Source organism: Lynx canadensis, chromosome D1, assembly GCF_007474595.2.
Source record: "Lynx canadensis isolate LIC74 chromosome D1, mLynCan4.pri.v2, whole genome shotgun sequence".
NCBI classification, from domain to species: Eukaryota; Metazoa; Chordata; class Mammalia; order Carnivora; family Felidae; genus Lynx; species Lynx canadensis.
Window position 1 is genome coordinate 25,737,989 of NC_044312.2, and position 19,553 is coordinate 25,757,541.

At 51.4% G+C, this 19,553-nt stretch overlaps 1 protein-coding gene and 2 long non-coding RNA genes across 3 annotated transcripts in view; 1 reads left to right on the top strand and 2 right to left on the bottom strand.

Annotated features, from left to right (window-relative positions):
* The window catches only part of KCNJ5 (potassium inwardly rectifying channel subfamily J member 5), a 28,753-nt gene extending 14,975 nt beyond the window's left edge, over positions 1 to 13,778 (top strand). The window contains exons 2-3 of the mRNA XM_030332852.1: positions 5,490 to 6,428; positions 9,531 to 13,778. Of these exons, the coding sequence (XP_030188712.1) occupies positions 5,492 to 6,428; positions 9,531 to 9,853 (1,260 nt within the window). The 5' untranslated portion in view covers positions 5,490 to 5,491 and the 3' untranslated portion in view covers positions 9,854 to 13,778. The remainder of the gene's footprint in view (positions 1 to 5,489; positions 6,429 to 9,530) is intronic.
* Positions 437 to 5,773, bottom strand: LOC115525608. Its single transcript, XR_003972405.1, has 4 exons — positions 5,711 to 5,773; positions 3,156 to 3,311; positions 2,126 to 2,210; positions 437 to 539 (listed from the first exon to the last, which is right to left on the bottom strand). It is a non-coding gene; the product is annotated as an uncharacterized LOC115525608 (long non-coding RNA).
* A 737-nt stretch (positions 13,779 to 14,515) lies between the features above and the next one.
* On the bottom strand, positions 14,516 to 19,114 carry LOC115525607. The gene is made up of 3 exons (XR_003972404.2): positions 17,802 to 19,114; positions 16,993 to 17,064; positions 14,516 to 16,194 (listed from the first exon to the last, which is right to left on the bottom strand). It is a non-coding gene; the product is annotated as an uncharacterized LOC115525607 (long non-coding RNA).
* Between the last annotated feature and the right edge of the window lie 439 nt (positions 19,115 to 19,553).

The following is a 19,553-nucleotide window of genomic DNA, read 5'->3' on the forward strand; positions in this document are numbered from 1 at the left end:
TATTTTTGTTTTGTTTTGTTTTGTCTTATTTTTTTCTGCACAACAAACGACTGTAGACTAAATGGCTTAAAACAACAGCCAGTTTTAGGCTTAGGGTTAAGTAAGAGGTCCAAGCGTGACATGACTGTGTTCTTCGCTCTGAGTCTAAGAAGACTGAAATCCACGTGTCAGCAAGCTACGCACTCCTTTGGAACTCAAGCTCCTCTGGTTGTGGCAGAACTTAGTTCTTGGTGGTTATTAGGACCGAGGTCCCTGTTTCTTTGCTGGCTGTCACGAGGGGCTGCTGTCAGCTCCCAGAGGTCACTACTTTCCTTGCCACTTGGCCCCCTCCATGTTCACAGCTAGCCAAGAGCCTCTCCCTCTCATCTAATTCTGCCCATGCCTCTAAGCTTCTGCTTCAAAAAAAGCCCCAGTCCCTTTACGGGCTTACCTGATTAGGGCTGGCTCACCCCAGGTGGTCTCCCTTTCTTAAAGTCAGCTGTGGCGCGTCACGGGAGAGAGTATCCCTTCCCCAGATCTGGGGGAATTATAGGGAGTTTCTGGGGGGGGGCAGGAATAATGGGGGCATCTTAGAATTCTGCCGCCTGCATGTGCCTTCTCTATACCCAGCACATACTCCATTGGTAACACCTTTAATGCTCCCTGCTAATCTTTCTCTTTTTTTTTGGATGCTTATTTATTTTTGAGAGAGAGACAGAGCACAAGTGGGGCAGGGGCAAAGAGAGATGTAGACACAGAATCTGAAGCAGGCCCCAGGCTCTGAGCGGTCAGCACAGAGCCCGACGTGGGGCTTGAACCCACGAACCTTGAGATTATGACCTGAGCTGAAGTCGACACTTAACCGACTGAGCCACCGAGGGCCCCTACTCCCTGCTAATCTTGAAGGTCCTCAAGAGCATTGGGACAGCCTATTCATCAACCATTTGGAGCATTTTCATATTTCAGTAATAGCCACAGAGATTCATGTAGAACAGTATACAAATATTTAGCCTGAAATAGGAGTATGTTCTTCATGACCCCTCCTCCAGCCTCATCCCATATCTCAAATCTCCGGGAAGACACTGACTCAGCATATGTAAGAGAGAAAGGAAGAAATCGTGAAGGATATCTGCTCTTCTCCTTTTCACAGTAGGGAACCAGTCTGAAACAAGACTCCCAGCCTAGTGCTCCCTTCCGGAAACCCTGCCGACTTCCAAGTGCAGCTTGTATCAAGGCACTGTGTCCATGGCTCCTGACTTTGTAGAAAAAGCATCCCCATGACACAGGACTTTGTTTACCGTGTGTGTCCAGTGGGGGAGGGGTGGGAATTCTTAATACAGAGGCCCCTTTAAAAGAATGTCAGATTCACTGAGGCATCATCTAAACTCACAGTTTGTGAGTTCGAGTCCCGCATTGGGCTCTGTGTTGACAGCTCGGAGCCTGGCGCCTGCTTCGGATTCTGTGTCTCCCTCTCTCTCTGCCCCTCCCCCACTCGCACTCTGTCTCTGTTTGTCTCTCAAAAATAAATGTTAAAAAAAATTTTTTTTTAAGTACAACTTCCTTTGATTGTGCCTCCTTTCATTCTTTCTCCGTTTGTGCTTTTATATCAAAGAGTTTTCACCACTTTGCTGGACTTCAGGCTCTGTCTTTCCCAAGAGTTTTAATCATGTCTGGGCACAGCTTCCTACTCACAGACACAGGAAAGGATTACAGATGAGTAGCGGCACCAGGCCTGATGGGGTTTAATGGGATTTGCTCAAGTCAGTGCCTTTCCTGGTCCTGCAGAGAGCAGCTCTCTTACTGGCTTGCCTCCTCCAGTCCAAAGCCTCTGCCCGGCCCAGACTCCTGGGTTCAAAGGGGGCAGTGCTAGACTCTAAAGGGCATGGAGGCTGGGTCTGTATCACCTCATTCACTACTTACTCTCCAGCTCTTAGCACAAAAGCTGGACCGGTTCCTCCACTAACGCTTGCTGAATGGGTGCATGAGTTAATAGAATAGATCTTGAAAATCTGATTCAAAAAGCTCATCTCCATCGTCCCTAAAAATTCTTTTCATGTTATGGGCCCATAGCATTGGAGGCCAAGATTTCTAGAATGGGCATTTCACTTACTCTTAGGAAGAAATCCGGGTAGGAGAGTTTCCATACCTGTGAGCGTGGTGCCTTGCCCAGCAGATGGCCCACCGGGGCCCTTCGGTCCTTGACTTAGATGCTCTGTGTCTCTTTCTTCATCCTTCAAGTGGGGGTTAATGGGACATTGAATTAAATTTCAATTCAAGGAGAGTTTATGGATCTATATTTATATTCACACTTCTGTTTGTTTTCATATAGTCTTTCCCTAGATCCCCATAATGGCCCCCAGAGCTGGAATGGTGGAAAATATTATCTGGGGTTCATAGCAGAGTAAACTGAGGCAAAGAAAGTTAACACTGTTTTTCCTTGGGTCACAGAACAAGTTTCTTGGAAGCTGGGCTAGAACCCAGATCTCAACCTGGGCTGAGCAAGAAATGATTCCGGCAGATGATTTTAGTACACTTGGAGAATGGATGCCAATATCAAGTAAACCCTTTCCCTGTCTGCTGAGCACAACGAATTCTCAGATCTTGACTGAGGGGTCCTAGAAAATCTTTCTGTTTCTAGTACAGAGCAAGGCTTTCTCCTACAAGAACATACAAAAGTATGTTTAAAAGTAAAGAAGGAAACAGTGCAGAAAATCAGCAGAAAAGCTGTTTCTCCGGAAGAGCTGGGGCAGGAGAAGGTGCTTCCCCAGGTGCCCTAGCCAGTGACTCATTCTTGCCAGCACTGCACCTGCCCTTGCCCAGAGTCAGTGGCTTGGGGAGTCCATGGACAGCCCTCCTATTAGACCCCTCTCTGGGTTCCAACAGCTGGAGTCCCCAGGAGCACACAAGGCATTGGAATTAGCAGCAATTCTCATTGTTTCTGGGTATCTCTGAGTGAGTCGTCAGTAAACAGTCTCCTACCAAGGGGCAGAGTGACATCACGCTTGGGATTCTGCAAAGCAGCACCAAGCATTTCGCTCCTGGTTTCATTTATCTTTGTAACTGCCATGTGAGGGAGCAGGGAGCAGGTGGCCCTCTGCAGAATGGGAAATGGCCAACGGATGTCTGAGACAAACAGCCTTCCTGATGACCCTTCAATGTGATATTTTAAAGGTTACCTTGAAATTGCTGCAACCACCAAGGCAGCAGAGAAAAAGGTCTGCCAGGATCATCTGACTTTTTTGTGATGGGTGAACTCTTCCTCCATTGTTTATAGAACATGCATCTGGGATTTGCTACCAGGGACCCTGCTTCCTCGGAATGGGGGGGAGCACCTGTGAAATCAAGAGAAGTTTACTTGTAAAGGTGAAGGGCTGAGTAACAGCATCTCCTGAGGTGAATTCCCCCAGGATCAGAAGCTCATAGAACTTTCCAGAATAGGCAGCTCATTAGTTGAAGCAGGAGCCATAGAACATCAATGTCTAGAAGCCATTGTATGGTGGGTCCTGTGAGACCCCAGGCTGGAGCTAAATAAACCAAGATTCAAATCCTAACAGCCACTTAACTGAGTTTCATTGTCCTTGCCTGAAAATTGGGAGGATAATAACAGTTCCTGTCTAATAGCTTTGTTGTGAGAAATGAGCTAATGGATGTAAATTTCTTAGCACATGGCCTGGTTCATGAATGCTCAGAAATTTAAGCTGTGATTATTAACTGTAGAGATTCTCATGGTCGTTCCTAGTTTCAGCAGAGTCTTAAAGTAGTTGTTTTTTTTTTTTAAGTTTATTTTTTTATTTTGAGAGAGAGAGAGGCAGAGAGAGAGAGACAGAGAGAGAGAGAAAGAGGGAGCTGGGGAGGAGCAGGGAGAGGGGGAAAGAGAATCCCAAGAAAGCTTCATGTCGTCAGCAACAGAGCCTGATGTGGGGCCCAAACTCACAAACCATGAGATCATGACCTGAGCCAAAACCAAGAGTCAGACGCTTAACTGTGCCACCCAGATGCCCCTTAAAGTATTTTAAATGCAAGGGGGCAGAATATCCGAAAAATAGCAGACTATTACAGGTATCTAGATGTTTCTTTAAAGTATGGCATATCCTCCAAAAACATTTCACAGCCCTTTCTGAGAGTTATTTTTTGAGATATTTGAGTAAAATATTGAGATATTTTACTGAGATAATTGGCATGTAACATTGTATTCGTTTCAGGTGTATAACACAATGATTTGATAGATGCATACATTGCAAAACGATCACCACAATTACTTAACATCCATCACCACGTGTAGTTACAATTGTTTTTCTTGTGACAAAGACTTTGAAGACTCGCCCCCTTAGCATCTTTCTGTTAACTGTAACCGCCATGCTGTACATTGCATCCCCAGGACTTATTTTCCAACCAGAAGTTTGTACCTTTTGACCACCTCACCCGTTTCGCTGCCCCTGTATCTGTTCTCTGTATCTGTGAGTTTGGTTTTCATGCATTCTTTTTTGATTCCACATAAAAGTTTGCAGCCCTTCTGAAAACCTTAGGGGCATTAATGTCCTGTCCATTTCAGTTTTTTGGAGGCCACAGAATTACTGTGTCAAGATTTTTAATGGTGGGTCTACACTTAGTGCTCAGGCAGCACTCCCCACTCAGATGGGAGGAGTGACCACATGGTGAATCCGACACCCACTGCCTTTTCCTTTCTGTCTGCTGCTGAGATCTGAGACAAAAAGAGAGGAGACAGGGAGATAAAAAGAAAAAAACACAGACTTTGGGCCCAGTGATCAAGAATCCAGATTATCAGCTCCCGTACATACATGTTTGGTGGCCCAGGTAGCACTTAATCACTTACTGCTTTGGGACTCTATTTTCTTATTTATTTATTCATTTATCCAATAAGTACTTTTTGAGGATACAGTATGTTCTGGGCTAGCCTCTGGGTAGTTGGAATGTATGAGGGAACAAAACAGACACAACTGTGCCCATGCGGAGCTTACATTCTAATGGGGGGGGGTACTATTAGAAATAAATAGACGCTTAAGCAAACGGTGAGACCCCACGCTCGAACTCCAACCAGTTGTCGTGATAACAAGTGACGGTCCATGTGTAATGCATGGACTGTAGCAGGCACTTAATAAATTGTTGTGATTTTATTTTTTAAATTGCTCCCACATATCTTTAAATCCCTTCAACACGATGTGCGGTTTGCACCTGCATACTTACTCATCCAACAAACAACTATTCCTTCCTCCCTCCCTCCCACTTCCCTCGCTTACTCCCTTCCTTCCTTCCATCCTTCCTTCAGCAAGCAACTATTGAGCTGCTACTATATGCTAGAACCTGTAGTGGGCACCAGGGATACAAGCAGGTAATATAAGAAAACATGGTCCCTGCCCTTGAGAACGCCACAGTAGGGTCTACTGTATACCAGATGAGGGGCCTTTGAGAACCCAGAAGCAAGGGTGACCTTGAAGGCCTAGAACAGTCCACTTCACTGATGATGTCTTTTTTAACTCCACGCATCCCAGCTATGGCTGGCGATTCTAGGAATGCTATGAACCAGGATATGGAGATTGGAGTCACTCCCAGGGACCCTAAGAAGATTCCCAAACAGGCCCGGGATTACATCCCCATTGCCACAGACCGCACCCGTCTGCTGGCAGAAGGCAAGAAGCCCCGCCAGCGCTACATGGAAAAGAGTGGCAAGTGCAACGTCCACCATGGCAACGTCCAAGAAACCTATAGGTACCTGAGCGACCTCTTCACCACCCTGGTGGACCTCAAATGGCGCTTCAACCTGCTTGTCTTCACGATGGTCTACACCATCACTTGGCTGTTCTTTGGTTTCATTTGGTGGCTGATTGCCTACATCCGAGGTGATCTGGACCACGTTGGTGACCAAGATTGGATTCCTTGTGTTGAAAACCTCAGTGGCTTTGTGTCTGCCTTCCTGTTCTCCATTGAGACTGAAACCACCATCGGGTATGGCTTTCGGGTGATCACAGAGAAGTGTCCAGAGGGGATCATACTCCTCTTGGTCCAGGCCATCCTTGGCTCCATCGTCAATGCATTCATGGTGGGGTGCATGTTTGTCAAGATCAGTCAGCCAAAGAAGAGAGCAGAGACCCTCATGTTTTCCAACAACGCGGTCATCTCCATGCGGGACGAGAAGCTCTGCCTCATGTTCCGGGTGGGTGACCTTCGCAACTCCCACATTGTGGAGGCCTCCATCCGCGCCAAACTCATCAAGTCCCGGCAGACCAAAGAAGGGGAGTTCATCCCCCTGAACCAGACGGACATTAACGTGGGCTTCGACACTGGGGATGACCGTCTCTTCCTGGTGTCTCCGCTCATCATCTCCCACGAGATAAATGAGAAGAGCCCTTTCTGGGAGATGTCTCGGGCCCAGCTGGATCAGGAGGAGTTTGAAGTCGTGGTCATTCTAGAAGGGATGGTGGAAGCAACAGGTAAGACACTTTATCTTCCTCGGCCACAGAACCTTCCAACGTGCCCGGGAGCTTAGGTCACCAGGACTAGAAGGTGGAGGTTGGTGCCTAAGAATCCTGGGATGGCACACTCAGCCAGCCCAGTCTCTAATGGTGTGACCTGAGGGGTGTATTCAAGAGGGAATATTCAAGAGGGAGTAACAAGAGCTAATGTTCACTGAACCCTCCGATTGCCCCACGCAGTTCTAAACTTTCAACATATCATATTGCCTTTAATGCCCTCCCACCTCCTGTGAGATGATGGTCCTTAAGTTACAGATAAAGAAACAGAGGCACAGACAGGCAGGCTATTGGTCTACTTTTTGTCCAAGAGCCAGTCAAAGAGCCAGGATGCCTGTGAAGGCAGGGGGCCTCAAAGCTGGCCCTCGCTTTCAGCAGGCCACGCTGCCCCACCCCATCCTGGAGCACATGTCTACCCAAACGGAGTTCTGTGACCAGAGAACTTGGAGAAATACAGTCAAACAGGGTGCCCTGGCTTCTTTACAGCAGGACTTGACGGTGTCTCCCCGTGCTGCGGGTCACTCTGCGAGAAGAGGCTCCGGTGTGGCATCTCCCAAACACAAGGATTCCCAAAGTCACAGGATCCTGTTTTGGGAGAGAGGCCCATGCCCCAGGGCCATGGGAGCAGCTCTTCTGGCTGACCCCCCTCTGGAGAAGCCTGTCCAGAAGCTTCCCTGCGGAAGGCCAGCTGAGTGAACACAGGGCGAGCCGAAAACAGGGTATCTACGCCCCACGCAAACGCCCTCTTCGTGGCCAGTCTGCCTGCTCAGCTGTGAACCCTCACAGGCAGCTGGTAGCCCTGCCTCAAAGGCCAAGGCCTCTGTGCGAGCCCCCACTCCCACCACCCCTGCCACACCTCCTGGGGTGAAGAGCCCTCCGGCAGAACCCCGCACCCTGCTTCTTCTTTCTTTTCCTCTCCTTGCCTTCTTTTCTCTTCTTTTCACCCAGTAGACGGAGCGCTCAGAGAAAACGCACTCAGGCTCGGAATGATAAGTAATTTTCTAATTGTCGCCACAGCACCCCAGGGTCACTCCAGTCCCGTCTAAGCAGACATTGATGCTGCGTCGCACAGCTTCGTGCAGACAGAAGGTGTTCATAGTCAGGTATTCCACATACAGATCCAGAGTTTTGTCTGCCGCACCACACCGCCTCCCAGAATTTCAGCGGCCTGTCACAAAGATGGCCAAACGAGGCTTCCTCACCTTTCAGAGGCTGGTGGCTGGGTGGGAAACTCAGACGGGGCGTTCACAAACCTTCCCATTTGGACGGAGCCTGGGGAAGCTGGCTGGGGGTGCAAACAGGCTCCAGGGATGGGCGCGGGGGGGGCTGCTCGGCCATCTGCTGGGGGCTGGAGCCTGGCCAGACAGCATATGGCGGCAGCCGAGGGAGCCCCTGGGGCCAAGGACAGTCAGGACGCAGGAAGCCTACAGCAGAGCAGGGGGAGGGGGGCTTGCAGGCCACACCGCCCTCGGCGCTGGGTTGGGGATCCGAACAGGGGCTGAGCTTCTGGAGGAGGAGCTCCACTCTGGGACCACAAAGGAGGGGCCAGGTCAGAGAGGTGGGGACACATTGGACAGTTATGCCCTACACTGCCCTCATGCCTTTGCTCCCACCTGCCATGGAGGGATCAGGTGTCGACCCAGCCGAACTGGCTCTCCACCCCTCGGGTATCCTTCAGAATCAGTGGCCTGCAGGTGACCTGCCCGACCTGGTTGACCTCCTCCCCTCCCATGAGCACAGGGAGTCCCCGGGAGACCAGGGGAGGACAGCTCCCACCCACACCTGTTCTCCTCTCCGTGACTTTAACGTCTTAGTCGCCACACTCTCGGAGCCAGGCACGGGCCGTGGATTCAGGCGGGTTTTTGACTGGCACAGCTCTGCCACAACCAGCCTGCGTGAGTGTGGGCAAGTTGTTAACTTGTCAGCAAAACGAGTGCCATCCGTCTCACAGGGTGGCCGGGGGGGATGAAGCGATTACACGAGTGTCCTATGTACAGCACCGTGTCTGGCACCTAGAAGGGCGTCTTTTCCTTCCAGATCAGGGACACAGGTGGGCTCTCTAGCTGCAGGGTGGCCCCCCGCCACATCCCAAGGGGAGGGCCCCAGGAGATGCGGCCCAAAGGCCCCCGTGGACGTCCTGTACCGCTGTCTTCTCCAAGGCCCCCCGAGCCTGTGGACATCTGGCCCGGGTCTAGGCTGGTCAGTGCCCAGCTCAGGCCTCTGCCCCTCTTCTGGGCCGTGACAGGGGACGACAGAATGGAAAGGCCCGGCCCAGGCAGCACCCCGGGAGCAGAGAGCGGGCTGCAAGCCCACGGTGTGTGGGGTGCACTGGGGGTACCCAGCACTGGAGTACAAATGGGTGGGAAGCGGCCTTTCACTTGGGTTAGGTGTGCATGAGACCCCGTGAGCTGGAGAGGGCTTCTCCTTCAGTTAAGAGCGCAAGCCACCGGAAGATTAAATATCAGAAAGCTGCTTTCCTGTGACCCCAAACACAGAGGCTTCCTCATCCATAAACAAAGCTGCTCTCCTCCCTGGAGAAAAAGCGACACCTAAAAATAACATAAGCATGCAAGGGCTGAGCAGACAGGGAATGGAGGCATTGGAGCATGCCAGTCGAGGAGCCAAGGTGTGTGTGTGTGTGCGTGAGTGAGAGAGAGAGAGAGGCTTCTGCCCATATGTGTCTACCCCCAAACAATCCCTGTGTGTCCTACATGCCTGTCAGTCTCTCAACATTCACTCACTCTGTATTTATCTTTGTTCAGATGTTTTTCCTGCCTCTTTTGTAGCTCAGTCTTCTAGACCTTAATGCATGTCACTGGCTCTGTCTGTTCCAGCATTTTCTGCCCCAGTCTCTAGGAACCTACTGCAGAATCTCGCATGTTGGTTTCTACTTTTCTGCCTCCCCCCCCCCCCCCCCCGGGGAGCTCCCCCAAGGCGAGGGCTGTGCCTTCTTCGGCTTTACATCTCCAACGTGCTCAGCACAAGTAGAGGTGCACAAATGCTGGCTGGACGATGGATGATGGATGTGGCTAGTCCTCACACCTGTGCCCTCTGTCCCCCCAGGTATGACTTGCCAGGCACGGAGCTCCTACATGGATACAGAGGTGCTCTGGGGCCACCGATTCACACCAGTCCTCACCTTGGAAAAGGGCTTCTACGAGGTGGACTACAACACCTTCCATGACACCTACGAGACCAACACGCCCAGCTGCTGTGCCAAGGAGCTGGCAGAAATGAGGCGGGAAGGCCGGCTCCTCCAGTATCTCCCTAGCCCACCCCTGCCGGGGGGCTGTGCTGAAACGGAGCTCGATACAGAGGTCGAGCAGGAGGGAGAGGACGGGCCCGAGGGCCTGGGTGGGTCCCGGGACAACACGGGTTCGGTGTGAGGACGGTAGTGTCCCCACGACCTCCCCTCGCTGGCCTCTAGGGGCACAGCACCTGCCACAGAGCCGGGGGAGGAGGAGGAATGATGTGACTGCGCTGTTCGGGGGGGCCCCGGAGCCATCAAGGCTCCATGGGGAGGAACAGGATGTCCAGTCCCGGCATCTCCCAGCTCAGGCCTTCCTGAGTAGGGGGCCTGTGGCCTGGGCCCCTGTGGCAATGCTGCCTTTTCCCTCCCAGCCTCTGCCAGCCCTGCTGGCAGGATGGGTTTCCCCACAATGATAGTTACAGAGGGCCCTCTGTCTTCACACACACTTCTCTCTGCCGGCTGGCCGGGATCACCCCCCTCTTTGGATCTCACAGACCACCCAGCAGCTCCCCTCCAAGGGCCAGCACCCCTCGCCCCTCATCCCTACCACCCTGAGGCTTGTTGTGGATTCTGGGCGGGGAGATTCTGCCCCCCTGGAAGCTCACACCCCTGGTCCTGGGCTAGGCTCACAGACCTCGTGGGTTAAGGTCCATCCACGTCACGCAGGCGATTCCTTCCAACTCCCAGAGCAGTGTCCACCTTCTGAGAGCTACGGAGGACAAGGTCCTTGATGGTCTGTCCTCCTCTGTGTTTCCTCTGCTGTGTTCTGCGTGTCACATGTAGCCTCCCAGATACCTGGTCTCCTGGAAGTAACTCTCAGAAGCTGGCCTGGGCCACCCAGCGCACCCACGAGCTCATGTACAGCTGTCACGGGCCACTTCCTGGCCATTCCCCATCGTACTGTGCCCCACAGCTCCCGCCCAAGGCAGAACCCAGTGGCTGGTTCTTTTCTCGCACTTTTGGCCCAAGAATCACAAAGCACCTATCACCTTCACTGTAGTTTTCTTTCACGGTCTCAGCCTGTGTTGAGATCCAGGGAGAGAGTGGAGTTTCCAGCTCAAGATGAGCCAGTCAGGACTGAAACCAGGAGGGGGGAGGAAAACCAGAGAGGCAAGCATTAAAATTTTAAAATGAGAATCAGCGCCAATCACTGCCAAGACACTCTGACCTCGGGCTCAGCGCCCTTACCTGAGGGGAGGCAGTTGTGAAGCACAAAGAGGGGGAACCCAGGAGGCCTCACCTTCCAGCCCAGCTGAGAAGCCCCTGGGCCTCCTCCCTGTAGGCTGGAGAGCAGGAATGAGGCCCAGGGAGCAGATGGGAAGGGAAGGAAACGCGGGGCGAGGGCAATCAGTGGGAGAATCAGGGAGCCGGGGAACCTGAAGAGAGAAAACAGCAGAGAAGGGCCTTCAAAAGGACAACTTCCGGAGGTTTTCTTTTCCAGTTTAGCGGCACAGGAAGAGGGCGGGCAGACGGGGCAGATGGTCAGGTCCATGAAGCACAGCTGACACGTGTCGAGGCAGACAGGCTCCTGAGAGGCTGCCCTGGACCTGGAGAGAGATTTCAAATGCTCCCTGGCTGCAGAATTATGTTTTTCACAGTCCTCAGCTGCCCTTTGAGAATGGAAGCACGTTCCTGCCCGCTCTGAGGCACCTTCCCTGGAAGAGAGAGGAGCGCCATGGTGAGGCAGAAAGTTAAGGCGGAGCAAAGGGAACGACTTCTGGGCTCTCAGGCCCACATCCCCTCAGGCTGGGCTGGTGTGCCAAGAGGAGGCAGGCAGCCTGGATGGGGAACTGCCTCTTGAGTATGCCTCTGGGGCCGCCATACTCAGAGGAAGGGGATTCTTGTGCTTGGGTATGTGGACTCCATCTTGAGAGCAGGCACAGGGACAGGGCCGGCAAGGGGTTGGGGGGGTGGTTCTTCCTGCCAGGGGCATGGCGCCGAATCCCGGTTCCAAGCATTTTTCTGTGGTGAGGCAGGTATTGGAGGGAATGGGGGAATGCACTAGAATCCTGCCCCCACGGAAAGGGGAAGCACCCCAGCGGGGAACTGCATGCTATCAGGAATCTAAGGCATGCAGTCCGTTACTAAGATGGGATGTCTTGACTCTCCGGTGGGCTCCAGGCCTCACCCCAGGCCTGTCAGGTCCAGGGCTTGCACAGCGGGGCTATTTCCTCAACCCGCCTCACCAGACCTAAAACTGGCCTTAGTCAACACCCATCAGTGCCTGCGTGTTAGAGCCCTCGGTGAGGCAGCTAAGAAGGGGGGCACCGCAGGTGAAGCTAACGCTGCAGCTGGACTGGAGGGGCCCGCTTCACACCTGCCTCCATCTCCAATTCTAAAACCTCCCCCACCGGGCCGAGTGAGCCAGTCTCCTGCTGGCTAACTCTGCATGGCCTCCATGAACCCGGGGCCGTATCATGTCTCAGCCAACTACAGAAGCCGTCGAGGCTGCAGAAGCCAATGAGATCAATGCAGTCCTCTTCCAAAGCTCCCCGGTTAGTCAGATACCAATCCCAGTGTGCATATTCGCTGCCTTCTCTCATGAAGATTCAATTGCAGGAAGACTGACTGCCCTTCATATCTCAAGGAAATCCTTCTTCGTGACCACTCGGTACACCTAAGAAACATTCTTCAAATCATTTTCTGGAAGTTCTCGTGTAAGCGTGCACTTACTAAATGTCGAGTCTGGTGGGGGCCAGACCTTCGGTGGATTACTTTATAAACGTTGCACCTGCACACCAGCCATGTGTGGATCACAGCCCTTAGCTACACGGCTCCGAGCCCGCCCATCACTTCTGAAGGGCCACACAGCTGAGTTAAGCCAGTTTGTCAGGCACGCCCACTGGTAATTCCCATAGGCCTCAGCACCTCCCAAATCCCAGAGCGGTATCCCACAGGTCAGACCCTGAGGCATTGGGAGCTAACTTCTTGCCTTAGCTTCCATGACCTTCCTTTCTGAAATCACCCCTTATAAGGGAGGAGCCCCTGAGAACTCAGAGGACGCTACGTTCCCACTAATTCTCCTCTCCCCATGAATCTGACACCTGATAGGTGTGGACAGCATTGCCCATGGAATGGGTAGAATGGGTGTTGCCCGTGACCATTCCCTGCAGATACCACCCTTGTGCAGTCAAAGCCCACTTCCTGTCATTCCCTTCCGCTGTCTTAAGATCCTAGCCTGAGCAGTTGACCTGGCTGGAGGAGAAGAAGCCCTTGTCTTGCCTGGCAAGAGCCCTCCTTGCTCACCACCTATAACAACTGGGCACCTACTTTCACCTTATTTATCCCGTGCCCTGCTTTCCAGCCTGCCTCAACCATGTGTCTCATGTGAGTTGAGAGCCACAGAAACTTGAAATTTTTGTACTGAAATTGCCAAAAGCAAAAACAAAACAAAACACACACAAAAACCATCTGCCTGTTGTCTTCTAAGAATATGCCCTGAACGCATCTCTGCACATACACCATTTACTGAGCACCTACTACGCGCCCAGTGGATGAGGCACTTCACCTGGATGATCGCACCTCATTTGCAAACACTGCAGAGAAGCTCTTAGTAACCCCTTGTTACCAATGAGACAAGTGAGGTGCTGACAGGTTAATTAGTTTGCTCAAGGCCGCAGATAATGATAGGCAGGGGCCTCTGAGCCAAGCCCTCCCAAATACAGAGAGGCCATCATGGTGCGCCTCACCCCCCTCCAGGGCGACTCCTGAGCTGGGGCCACGGCAACAGGAGCATCCCACCTCTTCAGATCACCACTTTTCTGTGCTGGGCTGTAGACCGTCCGCTTCCATCCACCAGCATCCTTCTGTGGCAAGATAATTGGGAGACACCTTTTTCTGATGCCTAGAGAATTAATGAGCTGTGAAAAGAGACTAGACGGGGAATTATTGCTTTCTGGAAGAAGCCACTTAATTCTGCTCGGCTTGTTTTTTGCTAACAACATCTCCTTAAACTGCTGTGTCAAATCTCTTTCCCCCTGTGTAAGATTTGTCAATCTTCTTATTAAAGAGAACACCATTGCACAGCTAAAAATTCATCCAATAAAGTGGATTTGATCTTACAGAGCACTCTTTCCCATTTTAAATAGATGGCCACTGGTTTCCCATTCAAAGTGACTGCCGGTTTAAGCAAACTTGTCCTCTTGTTCTCATCAGTCTAAAAATGCAGCATCAGTATCTAGCCCAGCGTTGAGGTGAGAATGTGGGCACAGGTGGGGAGGGCACCAGATTGAGGAGAGCCAGACCAGGAGTCAGGGCTGAGCCTGTAGACAAAGTGCAGAGCAGGGAACCTAAGCAGTGTGGGTTCTCCGATCATTCATTCCCTCTCCCCAAATAATCGTCACACCTGCTTTAATGTTAACTATTCAGACTCTGCATTACCTAAATAATGAGCATCTTTTATAATATCCACTTTAGGGGCATCTGAGTGGCTCGGTCTGTTAAGCGTTTAACTTCAACTCAGGTCATGATCTCATGATGCGTGAGTTCGAGCCCGGCGTCGGGCTCTGTGCTGACACCTCAGAGCCTGGAACCTGCTTCAGATTCTGTGTCTCCCTCTCTCTCTGCCACTCCCCTGCTCTCTCTCTCTCTCTCTCTCTCAAAAATAAATAAACATTAAAAGAAAAATAAGAGAACAAGAAGCAATATGTTCACTTGTGAAAGGCAATGCAGTCCTGGTATGTGTGGGATCTTCTCCCATGTCTGGCTCAGTGGCCGGCCCATGATTAACCAGCTACGTCTTAGTCTGTCCAGGCTGCTATACCAAAAATAATAAAGACTGAGACTTAAATAACAAACATTTATTTCTACCATTCTGGAGTCTAGAAGGTCCAAGATCAAGGCTCTGGCAGATTTGGGGTGTCCCGTGAGGGTCCCATGTCCTAGTTCATAGATGCCTAATCACCTTCAAAGGCCCACCTCCTAACATGATCGTGTCAGGGGTTAGGATTTCAACATGTGAATTTTGGAAGGGACACAAACATTCGCTCTATAGCAAGGTATAAGATCAGTGCGTGTGACATAGGCCGAGGCAAGAGTGGGACCTCTACATCAGCACAGGGCCAAAGCACCCGCCAATGTGGAGGGTGACATTGCCTTCGTGGTGGTGAGGGAAAATAAAAACCATGTGCAAAGGTCAGGACACTCTGAGAATGGCTGCCTGTTTGCCTGCAGGAATGCCTCCCGGCTGGGGATTGCACTACCCATACTGTTCAGTATCAGAAGGGAGACACAAGGTCCGGGGGGGAATTGGACCCCTCAATGGGCAATTTGCCATCCAAGCCTAGATGTCCATTTGGGGAAGGAGAACCATACACCCATTGCAGGGAAAAAGCAAAAAGCTGAATGTTGCCCTCGGAAGACCCACTTTGGCCCAGAAGGTCCAGTCTTGGCTTGTGCTAGGCGAAAGACCAACATGTGCCACGTGTGTCCCTGACCATCCCTTTAGACCCTGTTAGATCCCAGCCATAAGGCATGTTGACTTCTCTCTGGCAAATAAGTGTCCAGGGAGGAGTTTCGGAAACAGGAGGGTTGTTTGTTCTCTAAGAGGCTGCTTACTTTTACTCAGAAGCTGCTACTAAAGTAACCTCGATTTCTCCCCAAATCACAGGGAGGAATTAATGAGAATTTGGGCACACCAGCGTGTGCTTTGAGCTTCCCTCTTTACCAAGTGGCAATAGCGTAGGTGGAAAAATCTAGGGCGGAGCGGGGTAAGGCTGCTGGTAGTAAGAAAGGAGGTGGCATACACGCTGAATGTCATTGTCACGTTCCAAATCACGTCTTAAATAGACCTGTTCATGGGAGACACTGCAGTCAGACCTGGGGGATTTGAACCCTTGCATGGCAACTGCTTTGTCCCCTAACCCGCAGGAGCGCTCAGCCATGGTCATTCAGGCATTCACCCACCACCTGTTCCCCTCGCAGAGGTCCGCTGGGTGTGCACATGGAGACAGGAAAGAGAGGAAGGGTGTTAGTGGGACCCAGATTGCTCCCCGATGGATAGAGGCATGGGTGTCCAAGCCACCCCCCACCCTCCTTCCTTTTCAGATTAAGCTTCAGACTACAATTCTGCCCAATGCACACACCCCATCTTCAGGGCCCTCACAGTCTTTTCATATGCAAAGAGAAAATCCTGAGGGTGGGGCGGGAGGGATCTGTTCCTCTTTCTGTGAGTCCCAGAATCCCAGTGGGGCCACGTTGGCAGGAGAGCCTGGACCTTACTCCTGACCATCCCTTCCCTCCAGGCTCGGTGGAGTGCTGTTAGCCATTTCGACCACCGTCTCGTGACAGAAAACACGGGGCCGACTCTGCACAACGTCCAAAGGGTCTCTCACTTTCCATCGCTTCGATTTGCCTACACATCCCGTCACACAGCAAAAATTTATGGAGCACCTTCTGTGTGTCAGGAGCAGGAACAGGCACCATGGATTCAGCAGCAGTCAAGACGGACCTGATCCTCTACCCTGGGGAACTTACCATCTGGCAGGGAGCAAGAGAGAGACAGAAAGGGACACAAACAAAAGAAAGACTTAGCTTGCGGTAAGGAAAGAGCAAACTGAAGTCAAGCACAGCGCAGGTGCACCTGGGGAAGGATGCAGGGACCCACCTCCGAGGAGGCGTCCTGGAGCTGAGACTTGCATATGAGGAGGAATGAATTCATCAGGCAAAGTGGTGGGAGTGTCTGATTCTGGACAGAGGTTAGAGCATGTGCGTGAGTCCTGGAGTGGAAGAATCTGAGGGCAAAGACCAGGGAGGCTGTGGCACCGTGGGGAGGAGGGGGAGGAAGCAGAGGTCAGACCCTGCCGGCTGGGAGACAGAGCTGTGAGCGTGGGCTTTATTCCAAGGGCAGTGGAGAAGAGCAGAAAGGGTTTTGTCAGAGGGGCTACCCGACAGGAAGCGATTCTATTTCGAGATGGCGTGGGCTCAGTTGTGTGGGCTTTCGTTCCCCAGCGGGGCCTCAGGTTATCAGCCACAAGGGGCCGCTTTCTGGGCTGCTCCGTCTGGCTGTACTCAAAAGCCACAGCTGACTTGAAACACTTTAGAAACATTTCCGGGTTGTAAACTCTGTGCTATTTCTGAGCCGTTCCGAACAAATTCATTCCAAATATTATTGCACATCCCCTGCGTGTGAGATGCTGATCGGATCGGGTCAGGTCCCCTTAATGCCACAAACCACGCCCATGTCCACCTGCTGCATTTGCCACCTACGCTGGTTTTCAAGCCGCGTTCCGTCTACTTAAGAATATCGAGAAAGCCTTCCTACTGTATAGCACTGACCTTGACAGCTCATTCCACATTCACTTTAAGTAGATGGTAGGCTCTTTTCATTGCAACACTGCCAGGCAGCATCTGGAAGAGAAAACTGGTCGCTTTTCAAAGGCTTTAAAGTTTTCGCTTTAGAAAAAGGAAATTTCATTCCGTAAGGCACTGTGCGTGTGTATGACATGTGTATAACATCTTGAAAATTGGTATTGCTTTGTGTGACACTCAAAGAAATCCAGTGCTCCTGCTGCTCCCAACCCCCTTGCCCCTTTATGACCCCTCTTCCCACCTTCAATCATGGACCCTTTGACTCTCTTGCTCCCACCCCGCCTCCCCCCACCCACTCCACCTTCCACTCACTGCAAGATGCCTTGTTGCTAGCCAAAGTTTCCCTGCACACACTCTTCCAAGGATATTGGCCCCCAGCCAGGTTCAACTTACCATTTCCTTCCCCCTCTGTATATGAAAATAAGATCGCTTTTAAAAACAAAACAAGGGGAGCCTGGGTGGCTCAGTTGGTGAAGCATCCAACTTGGGCTCAGATCACGATCCCACAATTCATAGGTTTGAGCCCCACATGGGCTCTCTGCAGTCAGCACAGAGCCCGCTTCAGATCCTCTGTCCCCCCCCCCAACCGCCATACCTCCCCAGCTCACTCTCTCTCTCTCTCAGAAATAAACAGTTAACAAAACAAAAAACAAAATTCACAACATTTTTAAGTGGAAGGGTTCAGTGGAAGGATTTTTACAGAGGAATTAGGTTGTTCCGGAAGTCATTCTAGGCCATCCCTTTAGGCCAGGCTTAACTTGTAATCACTCACTCACATATTCAGCAAATTTCAATGAGCAACCTTCTGTGTTCTGAACATCCTGCCAGGAGCTGGGGGAAGAGAATCGAATAAGACACGGCCCCTGCCCATTGGGAGCCCGCAGCCAAGTTGGACAAGGGTTTCAAACTGATGGCTCTGATTTGTCTCATTGACCAACCATCTTAATCTGCGTTATAGACACAGACAAATGCCCATGTTGTTGGTTACCAGAGGACCAGATAAAAATACAAGGATATTTTCATTAAAAAATTAGTGAACGAAAAGACTCAAAATGCAGGTTTTGTCTATAAAGTCAATGATTTGCCATCAAATCAGTAGTAACAATTTATACGTTTAAGATACACCATTAAAAGACAATGACAATTCCAGGCAAAACCTTCAGACCCTCCACTTTCAACTCATTTGCAAACTCTTCGGCTTAATCTATGGAAAATGGGTCAACCAGCAAATAGTTATTCCAGTTTCCAGGATTTTTTTCATGCTCCACCTTAAAAAAAAAAAAAAAGGAACACAGCTGTTCATCATCGACTTGGAAAATTCTGCCCATCCTGACCCTGACAGGGCCCTGCAGGTCCCCCACGGCCCTCTCCTGTCCGTGCAGGTGACCAGGGGGAGGCAGCATTTTCCAACTGGAAACTTGGTCCACAGAGGGAGATTTTGCGGAAGCGGCACTCCAGGCCTCCCACACACCCATCCCCGACCCACCACTGAGCAAACCTCAGCAGAGAGCCCTTGCCAGGGGGTGGGGACACGGTGGCCCTGGCACTGGACTTGGGATGGGAGTTTCAGCAACTGGCAAAAGAGATGTCTCTGGTCTTGGAGGAGCTTAGATTCCAGTGGGGAGGCAAGCATTGACGAAGTAAATTCACACATCGTGCAAACTTAGGCTTTGGCCAGCCGTGTCAATGAGAGTTACATGAGGCAATGAAGAATCTACAAAGCACAGAACAGCAGATCTTACCTGGTCTGGAGTCATGGCATTTGAGCTGAGGTCTGAAGCACGAGAAGGGCTTAGTCAGGAGACAGGGTGAAGAAAACCCTCCCAGTGTGGGCACTGCGGGCGAGGGAGAATGATGTTCTGGACGACAGAGAAATAGCCAGGCTGAGGGGGAAAGTGCCGGAGGTGGGGGCTGGAGGACAGCAGGGTGCCAGGGCTACCTTGGTGGCACAGATTTTGACTCTTAGCTTAAGAGCAATGGAGCACCACCAAAAGATGTACAGTTTTTAGAATACCTCTTTGGTTAAGAGTAGAGAATGGATGGGATGCTTGGGTGGCTCTGTCGGTTGCACGTCCGACTCCGGCTCGGGTCCCGGTCTCGTGGTTCGTGAGTTCAAGCCCCTGCGTCAGGCTCTGTGTCAACAGTGCAGAGCCTGGAGCCTGTTTCGGGGTTCTGTGTCCCCCTCTTTCTCTGTTCCTCCACCGCTCATGCTCTGTGTCTCTCTCAAAAATAAATAAGCATTAATAAAAACAAAAGATTCTCTCTCTCTCTCTCTCTCCAACCCCCTCTCCTCACTCTCTAAATAAATAAATAAAGAGTAGGGAATGGATTGGAAAGGGCCAGAGAATGCTTTGGGGAAGCTAGTTGGGTAAGAAATGTTGGAAACTTGGACTAAGGAGGCAGCAGTGGAGTTGAGGAGATGTAGGCAGGTTTGGGAAAATGCAAGATGAGTTTTAGCAGAATGATGGGATCCTGGGGGTGTCACGGAGGACATTCAGCCCTCTGGCTTCCAGAAGCAGACAGGCAGC